Source organism: Carcharhinus amblyrhynchos, chromosome 9 (genome assembly GCF_965287045.1).
Source record: "Carcharhinus amblyrhynchos chromosome 9, sCarAmb.v2.hapA, whole genome shotgun sequence".
NCBI classification, from domain to species: domain Eukaryota; kingdom Metazoa; phylum Chordata; class Chondrichthyes; order Carcharhiniformes; family Carcharhinidae; genus Carcharhinus; species Carcharhinus amblyrhynchos.
The window spans coordinates 61,644,760-61,659,258 of NC_137332.1; the positions used below are offsets into that span (position 1 = coordinate 61,644,760).

Consider the following 14,499-nt stretch of genomic DNA (forward strand, 5'->3'; position numbering starts at 1 on the left):
AGATGTGCAGGTTAGGTGGATTGGCCATGCTAAATTGCCCCTTAGTGTTCCAAGATGTGTAGGTTGGGGGATTAGTGGGGTAAATGTGTGGGGTTACAGGGATAGGGCAGGGGTTGGGCCTGGGTAGTATGCTTTGTCAGGGGGTCTGTGAGGACCCAATGGGCCAAATGGTCTCCTTCTGCACTGTAGGGATTCTATGATGTGGACTATGTTATCGATATTTTCAAATTACCCATTGATATACTTAAATTTAAGTTATGCAGAACACACAAAGTATCACGCTCTAAGATAGTGCCTTTTTTTATTTGATACATGTAACTACTGCTATAGTAGCTTGCAAAGTTATGCTTCAGTCAATCAATTACCTGATGTTTGAAATATTCAATGTGCTTGTTTAGCCCCTGAGCCATTCGTTCTGCTTCAGTTGCCTTGGAAACCTCAGCAATGGGTTGGCACGAATCTGGTTTGGTTCCAACAGGGATAACCAATAATGACAGTTGTTATATGCTGATTCTTCAAAAAGCAAACTCTACTGATTTCTATTAATGTCACATTCAACACTTAGTAGAACTCATAACTAACTTAGATATGCTAAAAATCAAACTTTCATTTTTTAATGTATGATTAATTGTCCATAAGGACAGGTTATGTTGACAACGGTGATAATATACCAATTAGGTCTGGCATGCAATATAAAATGCTATACAATGCCCCAATATTGGGTTTTTGTGTCAATTCTGATCTGTATTTGCCCGTATCTTGGGCTGCGAGGAGTAAAAGTTTATAAATAAATTATATCTGAGACAAAAAGAACACATTTTATTCCAGGACTGATGTACTTGTGTGTGTGTGTATTTTAACAGTATTTACATGTAAAAAGATTATTTTTTTAAAAACTTTACAGATATAAACCATGCTGCTTTTGTACTTCTTACAAATAATTCTAGTTTGTAGTTCTAGAGGTAACTGTTGCCTGGAGTAATGGGAACCTTAGAAATTAAGAGAAAAAAAGTAACTTACAACGATGACATGGGCAGAAGAAGGAGTTGTAAAATCTATAGCTACCTTTTTAATGTGTTGGAAATTACTTTTCAACCTATCTCCTACACTGAGGGGATGTGCCCTACCTGAAGCACTGGTATGTGACATTAGCATATTTTTAAGAATCATTTTTTTAAAATCATGTTCTCTGCAGTTATAAGCAGGCTTTTTGGTTTCATTTTTGCTAGATTGTCTGATTAGAAGTCCTTTTATTGCCGCTTCAATGGTTTAAATGGGGTTTTGTTTAGTTTTACTTTGGGCCTTAGATACTTTCTGGGATCTTTTATGATCCTGCATTGTGAGCAGGAAGATTGATTGAGATGTCAAAGTCAGGTGGTTCCTCCCCCTCAGTACCTGCTTGGGTGGTGGTGCTGACAAACACTGCCCTATACAGGTATACATCTTCCAAAGCAAAAATTCAACTCTTGATAGACATGCACTTGACTAAAAACATACTGCTCAGACTTGCTGCTTTTTTGTGAAATTTATAACTGTGCCATAAATGCTCTTATACACTTGGCGCATGACATAGCGTAGCTTTGGCCTATTGTAAGTAGTGAAAGTAATCCAGTTTATACAATTATTTAATACGCCTCTAGTGCTAGGTCAAACTTAACTGTTATAGTTCATACCTTGTTAGCTATTTACTTTTCAGATTGACTGCATTCTTTTGCACAATCAACTTTAGCTTACATTTTCCAGTATTTGTCCTCCCAAGTAAAAAATATTAAAATTAAAATACTGCTGTCTTAGATATTCTTAATATGAACTAATAACACTGGAATTCCAGGAATCTGTCCTTGTGTTCTTGAGATCAAACTCTCTTTTGTTAAAGATAACAACATTATAACCCAAGTCTTAAACCTCACAGAAGTTATGTATGATTGGCTTTGTAACTGTAATTTTTCTATTATTCTTTCAGTTTTCGTTTTAGCATCAGAATCTGCCCTTGTGGGCCAGTGGCAGGCATTTTTTTTTTCTCTCCCTGATATTATAGATTCTGCTGGCTAGCTGGAAGAAGGTCACCAGGCCTCCAGGAGTGAAAAATCTTTTGTTGGTCGTTTGCTTGCCTAGGACCTTTCTCCCTGGTGTTTTAGGAAGCTGTTCTGACTTCAAGCTGGTCTGTGTGTATGTCAAGAAGGCTGCTGGAAGTTACAAAGATGGGAAGTCAGAGTTTCAATTCTCCAACCAAAGGACTAAGTCCCAGCATCACATGAGCATTCATACCTTCTGTGCTAAACTTGTGGCAAGGATTTTGTATAGGGAAGTTTGTTTGATTGGAATATTTTGTATACTTATTAAGGGTTATATAATATCTTCTTTTCGTTTGTAATTGGTAAAGTTATTGCTAACTTTCTTACTATACATGTTAACTGTATTCTTAACTCAACTTTGTTTGATAAAAGTTCCCTAGTGGGTCAGCTGAATCATACCTGAAGTGAAGCATCTCATGCTCACCCTAGCCAAGAACAAATTGCAAAACTTATGATCCAGTTGGGCTTCATAAAACACTTTGGAATATCTGACCTGAATTATAACAGTACTTCAGCCGATCACTGGTTCCCACCATCAGGTGAACGCTGGAAAATTACATTTAGCCTCCTTAATCCTGGTTAACAAAACTCTAAGTATGTCTAATTGTCAGCCTACCTCATGGTAGAATGAACATGAATGGTCAATGCCAGGAATGTGGTCCACAAACAAACACACTAGCTGTTTCATAATTTTTGGGCCCCATCTGCTTTTGTTCCTTATCCTGGCAGGACCTGAAAACCGTGCCCTAAATCTACCTTTGACTGCAGACTATTAACTCAGTCTTATTAGATATCCAGGTACAAGTAAATTTACAACAGTTTCAATGCACCTTGTGATTTCATTAAATTTACAGACTCTTGGTTGCTCTCTATTATGTAAATCTTATATTGAGATGTGGGCAATGTAATACAGTAATATTGTTAGGTTAGTTGCTATATTAAAAATGTTGGTAATTAGCAATGGGATCAATATAAAAATATGAAAATTAACCAAAATTGAAATTTTGTAATTAAAAGCTGTAACAAAATAACTATATGAATGCAAAACCTATTAACGTGCTTCATGTCAGATACAGGTAATCACTTATATTTACTATAGTCCTAAAAGAAATATATAAATCCATATTCTAGATGTTAATTGTTTACCAAAAGGGAAGAGTATGGTTGAATCAGAGGTAGATCCTGACTGAGCTTGGTGTTGCTGAGGATCAGTCAAATTGCTTATTTGATAGCGTGTGGACAAAGTTTCAGATTGAATCATTTGATTTTTATTTAAATCAGAGTTTGCAGATACCTAATAAAAGAATAAAAACTAAAATTAGCATATGTTTATGTTAGCAACGCAAATCCCTCATTGTCAGGTCTCAATAAATGATCAAAGGACTTGGCATCAGGGAATTGCAAACCAAGTCCCTGCCTTTGCTTCTAACCCCCCTGAAACCCCACTCTCCAAAATGCCCCTCCCTACAACCCCCATCTCGTCCCACTCCTATGAACTACCATTGCTGGCACTAAATCTCAGTCCAATTCTCAGTAGATTTGAGTTAAATCCTAACTCCTGATTTATTTTGCAACTTGAGCATCTTGTTTCTCAGTAATGCTTAAAATTGTCACATTAACATGCCCTTGGAATAAGGTAATTTCACTTTGGAAATATCCTCTTGAAATTGAAGTTAACTAATGTGTTAAGTAGGGGGTGGGGGATATAAGATTATACCTTTATGTCATTTATCTATGCTTCCATTAGGCTTTTATATTAAATTGAGAGGCTTACTGGATTAAAAATTACAGTAACTTTCCTTACTTATTAAAGTTAAATCTTATTAGAATGAGAGCAAGGGAAATGGCTTGATCCAAAATTTCAGAAATGCAAGAATCAAATATGAAAAGGGAGGCATAATCATTGACCTACAATTTGCTAAGTGATTTATATTGATTCATGCATTTGTAATAATGAATGCAGCCTTCATTCTTAATGTCACGAGAAAAGAACTTCACAATATCACACTGAAGCAGGATTTTTCGAACGACAGGGTTTCCTTCCCGCTACCAGAAAAGTTGGTGGGGAACGAATCCTTGTCGATGTCAGCAGCCCTCAGCCATTTAGCACTCTGTGGGGTATTCTCAGCCTAATAGCTAAGGTCAATCATGAGATCAGGTGTAATGCCTGTTCTTGTCAGCTAGTGTATGCCATTGTGTGGGGACCATAAATTGGATTCAATTTGAATTTGAGTTGTTTTTTGGAGCAAGGAGATGGATTAAGGGCTTGCCCATTTTGTGTACTGGCTTTGTAACTCTGAGAAAGGTATCATTTTTAAAAATATTAGAACTTCAACTACTCTCCGCCTCAGAGAACTGCTGGTTAATCTGATTTGCCAGCAGCTCTGTAGTCCCAGCAGTGACAATGTGAGTAGTAGCCACATGCTGAGACTATAGGCAGTCCTCAGATTCAAAGTGTCAGGAGCTCAGGACAAAGGTAAGTCAGTGGCTCATACAATGAGGACAGCAGGGGAATCCTCATGACAAGGAGGGAGTGTGGCACAAGGTGGTTAGAAAGACCAGGGGATAGGGGACACCTGCTGGAGGCCCAAACAGGAAAGGGGGACAGTGACTGAGGCATCCGTGTGTCCTTTCTCACCCAAAGCCCAAGTAGGTTAACCTGCTGGGCTACATCCACTAACCTGATCCTGACCTCCTCCTGTCAGCCTTAAAATTATTGTAAGTGAGACTCAACTGAGGTGAGGACAGATAGGCTGTCTAGACCTCTCATGAGTGCTGTAAACTTTCTGACAGGTTGGAGGGCATAGCAGCTAACCACAAAATGTTATGCCCCCTACCTCTCACCCTCAAAAACCTGCCAGCTAGGTCCTGCAAAACTCTGCCCAATGTTTATTTCCAGCTGAATCTAATCAGCACAATAGTCTAACCAACTCAAAATTATCATGCTTTCTTTTTATATCTAAAGTTATAGAACTAACAATAAAATCCAAATCCTAAAACAGGTAACTCATATGATTTTTGATTGCATTCAGGACTTAGAGGATGAACCAAAAGACTCAAAGATTGTCTGTAATGTTTTTATATTAACAAGTAAGTGTTCTTATTACCAGAATATGGCTTTAGCACCAACTGTTATTTACAGGAAATATTTCCCACTTCAGTTTCTTTTCAAATGGCTAGTTAAATATTTATTTATTTTCAATCCCAGTGAGTTACAAGATGCATTTAGATGTAAGTTCTGATGGTAAATTCTTAAAAGTGTTCAGTTTACAAAACATTAACTAAGACAGACAGAGGAGCTGGACAAAGTAGAAATTGACCCCAATTCACAGACTTAAATTAAAGGTCACTGAATACCATGTATTCAGGGGTCTGTATCCCCCACACAAATTCTTTCCTTTGTAGCCTGAATTATGGGCAGCAAATACTTTTGCTATTTCACTGACTCTTAGCAGCCAGTTGATACTGCAATTGAAGAAACCCTGAATGTAAGAATGAACTGACATTGGGAATCTCAGTTTTACTTGTCATATTAGTATCAGTTATTACATTGCGTGAAGCAAAAGACCTGCACATTGTTGCTGATGGCAATGCACCTACCTTAGCACCAAACCGCAACTGATCAATGGTATTCTCAGCTTCTGCATATTTTATTAACAGTTTGTCAAACTCCTCCTAAGAATATAGCATGAGAATAAAGTTATAAAGACAGAGCTTGTTTCTAAGCACCTACAGGCAAAGAGGTTAATTTGATATCAACATTTACAGTAACATAGGTGGCAAATTGTTGCAAAGTTTTAGTTTAAAAATTCTGTCAGAGAAAATGGAAGCCCTGCCACATAAACAACTTTAACCTATCTTCCCTACATAGATTAAAGGGACCAATTTCACTGCATTCGCTTGTTAGTAAAATGGCAATGGAACATTAATAATCATTGCACTGAACTTGTTAGCCTATGCTTTTGTACCATTCTCAACATGACTCTTCACAGAGTTAGATCAGGAGAATGTGGGACTATTGGTGAAATGGAAATAAATATCAAAGACACTGCTCACATTTTATAAGGGTCAATATAGCAGATGGCATGTACATGATTATTCTATGTAAGATGTACATTGCCCACCATGTTTGGTTACAATAGCTCACTCAGCATTCAGGGTGATACTTAAAACTGTCATTGGTCCTGCTGAATACTTATGTCAGCTCTTTTCCCAAACTGGACTGTGAACAACCACAGTATGCATAACCTATATAACATAATGCGGAAGTAAGCCAAGTGTGTTCTTCCTTGCTTCACATTAAAAACAGAGACCACCTCATCCAAATTGGCCGATCTGGCCCTCTCATAACAGCTACACTGTCCAAGTGATGGGCCAATTACTTGTGGTCCAGACAGCTGTCCTCATTAGGCTGGTATTAGGGCTGCATCCAGTTCAGGTACAAATTCATTTCAAGGCCACAAACGTTTTATTACCTGCAGTTGATGAAAAAGTTCTGAGGTATGATTTTCTTCCACAGATTGTTTTTCATTATTAACTTCTGGTCTTGTAAGAATTACTGATGATTGTGTACTATCCAGTATCTGTGCTACGACATCTGCAGCTGATGTATGAATGGCATGGGGATTTTCTAGTGAGCTGGGTGAAGACTTTGCTTTTTTTATTATTGTTTTTTCTGAATTACAATTATTGGAAGTATTTCTCTTGGGAATTTTGATCTTGGGTTCAACTTTGGAAAGGTCGAGTAGATGATAATGTTGTTTCCCTCTACCATATTTTATTTCATTGTAAGAAATTGTTCTTCCCATTTTTAACATAGGATTTTGAATAATTTCTGGTATTGTTTCAAGACTGAGTGGTACTTCTGTGTTATGTTCCTGCGCTGTTTTTGGTGAATTCTCCAGCCCATTGGTGTAATTACTTTCCATGATTCCCTGAGCAGACCTGCTGTAGTGCAAATCATTTTCATTTTGCAACACTTCCTCTTCATTTGCAAATTTGCTATCTAGCTCTTGTTTCCTTGAAAAGTCTGGTTCTGAATTTGTAAATTTATTTGTGTTTATGAGTAAATTATTAGTGGCTATCGATGAACTGTGGTTTTTAATTACTGTTTCCTCAATACTATCTGTAAAAGAGGTTTCTGGTAAAGTCTCAGAGTCAATGTACATTGTTGAACTAAGTGCCAGATCTTCTTCAGATAAGTAACACAAGAGTGATTCAGAAATGCTCGATCTTCCACCATTAAGATGATTACGTTCAACTGATGGGCTATTTTTCAATTTAGTTCCATGCTTGGATGCCGATGTATCAGTTGTATCCTCTGACAAAAAGATATTAGGTTCACTTTTATTTCTATGGCTAGGAGCTTCAGTTTCTGTACTCAGTCCATTGTCAGGTATGTGCTGTTGGAAGAATGAATTTTCCACAGTTGATCTTTGATTGCTAAATGAGATAGTTTGGATCATCCTGCTAACAGGCATACAAGTTGATTGGTTATCAACAAGTCTAGTTAATGGTGGACAATTCTCATCTGTAGGATGATCACTAACATTCTGTAAGTTGCCATCATATGGCAGCTCTTCCTGCTCCTCATCAGTGGTATTGCCAGCCATCTCCTGCAGTTTATCGTCTTGAACATTACTTTCCAAATGATCTTTTGTTTCACCATGTTTGTCCAAATAGCTAGAACTGTGGATATCTTTGTTGTGTGCATATCCAGTTTCTTCAGTGGTTTGTATTTCAGCCTCATCACTGCCATCATATCCATTTTTAATTTTGCCAATATTATCTATTGTAGAAACAGAAACATCATTAAAATCCTGTTCCATTTTAAGTAACAACACTAATTTTCATAGCATTCAAGTCAATCAGTAACCTAACATGTATTATTCTGAATCTAATCAAATTATTTGTCTAAATCAATTAGAAACTTCCTCATAATGTTGTGCTATACAAATATTATAACAGTTTATTTTGATTATGATTCATAAGTATTTTATTTTATTTGCAAAGTTCAAGAATGTAGTGAAATAATTACCAGAAAATCCCTCCTTATCCCTTCCTACCTCTGCACTCAAGTCCTACAAACCTTCAAGAACTCTGAGTTCCAACTTTGGTCTACTGTGCAGGTTTTTGGTGCACTTTGCAGAAATGATCCTGAATTTCCCTCCTTTGTCAATTATCATTGTGTTATCCTCCAACAAGTACAAGTGAGCAAGATTATTGACTTTTCTCATGTAATGACAATTGTTGTCAAGATCGTCAACTCAATTTCTGCCAGAGCTCTACCACATCACTTGTTCAAATTGCTACTCAATGAGCTTGATGCCACCTATGGTGAGCTAATCCTTTATGCAGAAGTGAGGTGGTTAAGTCAAGGAAAATTCCTCCATACATTTTTACATCTGAAATTGTCAGCTTTCTTAAATCAAGAAATCAAGTATGCAGTGAGCTGTCAGATAATGTGTCATTGCTAGACTTGCTGTTGTTTACGGGCATAAGTACAAAACTGAATGAGCTGAATTGTGAACTACATGGGAGGGACAGAGACTTGTCACATGCAATTAGTGCAGTGAATGGATTCAAGCTGAAACCGGGTCTATGGTCCTCCCAATTAAAGAACAAAATTACTGAGCACTTCCCATATCTGGAGAAAATTTAACAACAGGTCAAACAGAAAGGGTTCCATCCAAACAGGTTCTGTGATCACCTGAACAAATTGGAAATTCAACAGATGATTTCAGGACATGGACGAGATGGAACAAATAATTATGTTTGTCCTTTTCTTCAAGTGGATATTACAGAACTGACAGCAAACTTTCAGCAGGTGTTTGACCAAAGCAGTTCACTTGATATAGAAATCAACACTATGCAAAATAACAAAGAGCTGAAAGCTAGATCAAAGACTTCTGGGGAGTTGTAAACAGAGAGAAGTATCCTCTTCTGACATCCTGTGCACTCAGGGTGAAGGCTTACTTTGGTTCCACCTCTGTGAGATGGCCTTTTCCCAGATGAAAATCATCAAGGCGAAGTATTGCACACATCTCACAGATGTCCATCTGATGGACTGTATGAGACTGACCATCTCAAGCTACAACCCAGACTTCACGGCAGTTATAGGTAGTGTGTCACGCTAAGAATAGGTCAGTATGGTGGACATTTTTGATGGTTTTAGTAAAGTTGAATTTTTAAAAGCAGATCTTCTGCTGCATTTAGATTCTAAAAGGGATCTTATGCTTTAAAAAGGTTAAAGATTCACTGCTTTAATCAAATGCTTCATCACCTATCCCAAGATCTCCTTCTGTGGTACAGTATCAATTTTTTTCTGATTATAATTGTGAAATGTCTTGGCATCTTTTCCTGTGTTTCCTTTATATAAGTGTTATATAAAGGCAAGTTGTTAATCATGTAGCACTGTAACTCATTCACTTCATAGATGAGATGTAGAAATTCCATTCTACCAGAACCATTGACCTGCCTATGGAAACTGCTTTTGGGTTTTCTAAAAATGAATAAAAAATGGGGAGTGGGTGAAATGTCCAAATTGCAGCAACATGTAGTCGTTTAATTTACTGAAATCCTCAACATTATGTTCCAAATTCTTCATAAATAACTTTTTGGTCAATAAGCTAAATATTACAGAGGTTTGGAAACAGACTACATTTGCAATTTCAGGTCAAGATTTAAAAAATCCCAGGGCTCCCTATTAAAATCTTGAAGTGCAGCATTTTGAGTACAGTATTCTAGAAAGAGAACAAAAATAGTTGCAGGAACCAGGAAAAGTATTGTAAGGTTTGATAAATAAATTACAAATTAATGCAAAACATTCAAAATATTTAATTACAATATTTAATAAAGTACAGATTGTCATTTACGGTTACTAACAAACTCTCCATTCTAGATTGTAAGCCTGCTTGAAAATAATGTTGAAATTAAACATCAGAATAAATTAAATATTGTACCATTGATAACAAAGCAGATGACAAAGACCTTCACTTACAAAGTGGCTGTTGTACAATTATTGCACCAGTATGTAATTGTCATGAGAGCAATATCCTATATAAATTTTGCTTCCTTTGGGAACATTTAGGTCATGAGAAAGAGAAATCCCTTGTAGAAACATTAAGAGTAATCATATTGACAAACCTGCAGTCATGTTAAAGCTATCATCTTCCACTGACGACTGAGAAAGGAAGATTGTATAGGAATCACACACTTCATTAAAATTTAAGTTGAAATCATTATCCACATCTAGAAGTATACTGTGCTCAAAGGATTTCTCCCATATTAAAGAATTCTCTGGACTTTGTTTGATGCAGTCCTCATCTAGGATGCTGTGTGATTGTTGCAAATTAATGCAGTGATTCTCCACAAATCTGGTGAATTGATAATCATCCATTTTTTCTAAAAGGTCTCCATTGTCATCAGTATCCAATTCACTTGTTGCATCAAGATTTATATTTGCTTCAAAGTATTCCATTTTTCCAAATCAGCCAAAAATGGTCAGATAAATTAGCACATTTAGAAAGGTCTTGTTTTTCTTCAGAACAATCTTCTCACTTAATGAAGTCTGAAATAGGTAGTGCAGAACTAGAATCATGTTTGCAGGAGAGAAAAAAGGAGAGTCATACAGAGTTTATTATGATTAACATTTGTGTATACTTATTCAAAAAAAGTAATTCGACTTGTCAAAAATTCTCTTGGGAAAAGTACATTAAGGTCAGAAAAAATATATAATCTATTTAAATATTTGTGGCATTTTTGTATACCAACTTAAGTGAATTCCGAGGAAATTTAATACTGTAAAGGCCCTTGAATATGTTCGTCACCATATCAACTTCTATACAGCATGGTGGAGGTAGGGGTGGTACTGCTGCCAGGCAAAAGCACATGTGCTCTTCCTGGTCCACAAGGACTGTTGCGAGGGCATTTGCTTTGTGCCTACTCAGATAGTGTCCTGACCTTGCTGGAGCTGATAGGTTACATGAGGCCTGGGAAACCTGACTGGTAAAGTGGGTTAAATCATAGACTGCCTGCCTCATGACATATTTAAAATGCCAACCTGTAGCCCTTTTGCCCTGGTTCATTAAAACTCAAATTGGCAGATTGGAGCTGGTTCCCAATTTTATTTCTGCCAACTTGCATCCAATTCCACGCATCCCTCATGTCTTATCTGTATAAATTATTTACTTCCGAACTTAATGAGACAGATTCACTTTAGGAATTCACAGAAAATATATAAATAGCTATCAGGTCAGTTGCATAACCCAACAAGGCATTTTTGAAATAACCACAGAAATTCCTCAATACTAGTGGTAAAGATAGTTTCAGGGCACATTTACACAACAGGGCCAATTTCCATCATCACTTTGCCTCAAGAATCCTGGGCACAGTGAATAGAAAAAGAGTGCAGGGCTTCTACATCAGCTTTGTGCTCCACTGCAGTTACCTAGTTACCAGTGCTTTTCCAAGTGAGCAGATCTGAGTATACATCTACAAGATCTCATTCCTCACTCCTGAGCTATGGCGATCACCTGTGCCATTTTTCGCTTTGGAGGTTGAAGTTCAGGGATGCAATGTACAAATCTTTAGATAAAGGGGACAAAAACCATGCTCAACGTCACCCTCATCCTGATGGCCACCTTTGTGTGTGAATGCTTTAAGCTGTGCATAGATCCTCAGTATGCATGCACCAAGTGTTACCACGTGCGAAGGTTCTATCTGTCCCAATATTGCAAAGGCCATGCTGCCACAGAACACTCCAAGTAATTGAGTTTACATCTACCTCTTGTGGAAAAAATTATGCAGAGAAACACCTTTGATTACAAGTCCACTAAACCGGGGTTCACTTGTAACATCCTAGAGGCCCTGCAGGAAAGGAGATGGTGGATTCTATCAGATGATTACCTGAGCAAACTATCACAATCATTCATTTGGCAGAATGTTACATCACCAGAACTTTCAAACAAGCAGCAAGACCTAGCTTGGCTGTTCGTGCGAAAGGCCCTCCCAGTTAGATCTTTCACTATGATGCAGGACTCTGTGCTCTACCAGCTGTTCTCAGGGATGCACACTGAGACAAAAAAGCTGTTACTGGAAGATCAGCTACTTGGTGAAAGATGCTTTTTGGTCTGCCTGAAACTTATTGATCTTCGAGTGCAAATAGTTGTCCCTGACCACGTGTTGCAGACTGGCACATTCCAAGTCTGGGACTACATGCTGAGGGAAGTACTACAGCTTGGGGCAACTGCTGCAGAGGTGTGATGGGAAAAGGTCATTGTCTAACACCTTTCAGCCATTCTGCAATGAAGGGAGAATTGTATGGAACCCTTCGAGCTGTATGACTCATTTAATGTATCCAGTGAATATTATATGTATCACAACTGTATGGAAGCATCTCAGAGTGCAATTTGATCGATGTAGGCAACTGATATGCCATTATATCTTTTGTAGCGACTATTTTGAAATGCCTGCAATGTTCCTTTGATTTTATTGAAGCACCTCAGAGTGCAATATGATTTATGTAGAAAACTTGAATATCATTGCACTGTGGTGGCCAATTTGAATTGTTTGTAATATTCTTTCAGATATCTTGCAAAAATGAACTTTATTTGTAAAGCATGTGTACACTTATAAGAAAAAAAACACAGAAATGGGTAATTCCAGTCCTTCTTTCTCAACTTTTCACATGTATGTACATAAGATGCTCAAAAGTGGATTATGGGGCTGGGTTGAAACTTTCTTCAGTTTGGAGGGTGATGAGGGTCCTGGAGTTTAGCCAAAAAGGAGCAGTAGTGGGGGAAGTTCATTTTTGTTTTTGAGACAGAACTTTTGGCTTTGGGACCTTCTTGCCCCAGGATCAGTAGTGAGGATCCTGGTGAATGGATACATCTCTCCTACCAATTACTGAATAGGTACTGAAGCCAAAAATCTACTTCCATCTTTTGTTCTGATGCTTTTCTATTCTGTTATTTGGCATGGTATAGGTATTTAAGTCATGAATCCTTGGATTAATTCTTCCATCCATTTGCACCACATTAAGTCTTCAACACTGCGCACAACTTCCATGTTAGAAAAATTGCCTCAAAACATTTCCCAGGTTTTTTTGAAGCATTTTGTAATGGAAAGAATGTATTTCCTTACTAGGGATTAGGTACATCAACTTCCTATTCTGAGGAACACCTAAAATGGCTCCTAATTGATTCAAACTTACACAATTAACTTAACAAGCTACCTAGATATGATCCTTTCCTCTGCTTATGCACAAACATAAGTGTTATTAATTTTAGTCTAAAATTTTCATTCAGCTTTGATGAATTTTGAGCTCGTGGGGACAACAGAAAATGAGAGGGGGGGGAATCTCCCACAGTTTCACAGTGGCTGATTACTAAACTGTTGCAAAGGGAGTTTGATAGGGTTTGCAGCTGACCCAATAATGACAAATAAAGTCCAATACAGACAAATGTAAAATACTGCATGGTAGAAGAAAAATGTAATACATGCACATGATATGGCTTATCAACAGGGAAGTTGAACTAGAGGCGAGCATACTTTTTGACTCTTCACCATGCCCAGAAATGTAAAATGAAAATAAACAAAGTTGGTACCTTGGAATGTTTTTGTAAATTGAACCATATAAATGCAAGGTGTTTCTGTAATCATTACTGGAGTAATAAATAATTGCAATAAGTCAGATGCTTTTTTGCTTGTCAATTAATAATTAACCAAGTGGGATAATACTTTGCAGCACTAGTGTGTACAAGATCTGAATGAGAATTTTCCTGGGTAAAGGATAATTGGAGTCATTTCCCATGAGATTGTTCAGAAGAACAAGAATGGGGTGGAGGTGGGGTGCAGAAGGAAGAAGCAGGGCATCAATTTCTTGTCCAATTTGTACAAGCTGATAGCTTTCAACTTCATTTATAAACGGCTGTAACAGAGATTGCTGTTAATAATGCACAAGAATGGGACCTTCTGCTTTTCATTCTCCATATCATCTGTCCACACACTTTTCGTTAATAATTAAATACTCTAAATAAAACAGTATGGAGGCATATTGGACAGAATAGTTGCAACTTTAGAGGAGACGTAATCATTTTAAATGTATTGATGTGACTTGTGTATATTGATTCAACTAAGGATTTCCTTAATTTTCTTTCATAACTTTGAAACTTGGATCAGTTTCAAACAGAAAATTATGTCTTTTTGTGTAGTAATCTTAATGTGGTACTATTAATTGCTCATATGTAGACTACTGCTATTTGTTGATTATTATACACTGAAGAGCAGGGACACAGGTGACCATCATGTTGAATAATTTTAATTGGTATCAATAGGAACAGTACTTTTAAATCAACTGTATGCAAATTTAATGCTGTCTGGGCAACACACACACACATTTACACATATGACACATACTGCAACC

General features: G+C 37.2%; 1 protein-coding gene across 1 annotated transcript in view; it reads right to left on the reverse strand.

Annotated features, from left to right (window-relative positions):
- The window catches only part of aknad1 (AKNA domain containing 1), a 59,662-nt gene that overhangs the window by 42,678 nt on the left and 2,485 nt on the right, over window positions 1–14,499 (reverse strand). Inside the window, exons 2-6 of the mRNA XM_080196761.1 lie at window positions 10,221–10,664; window positions 6,551–7,863; window positions 5,676–5,750; window positions 3,222–3,369; window positions 366–460 (exon numbers count right to left, since the gene is read on the reverse strand). Of these exons, the coding sequence (XP_080052887.1) occupies window positions 366–460; window positions 3,222–3,369; window positions 5,676–5,750; window positions 6,551–7,863; window positions 10,221–10,554 (1,965 nt within the window). The 5' untranslated portion in view covers window positions 10,555–10,664. The remainder of the gene's footprint in view (window positions 1–365; window positions 461–3,221; window positions 3,370–5,675; window positions 5,751–6,550; window positions 7,864–10,220; window positions 10,665–14,499) is intronic.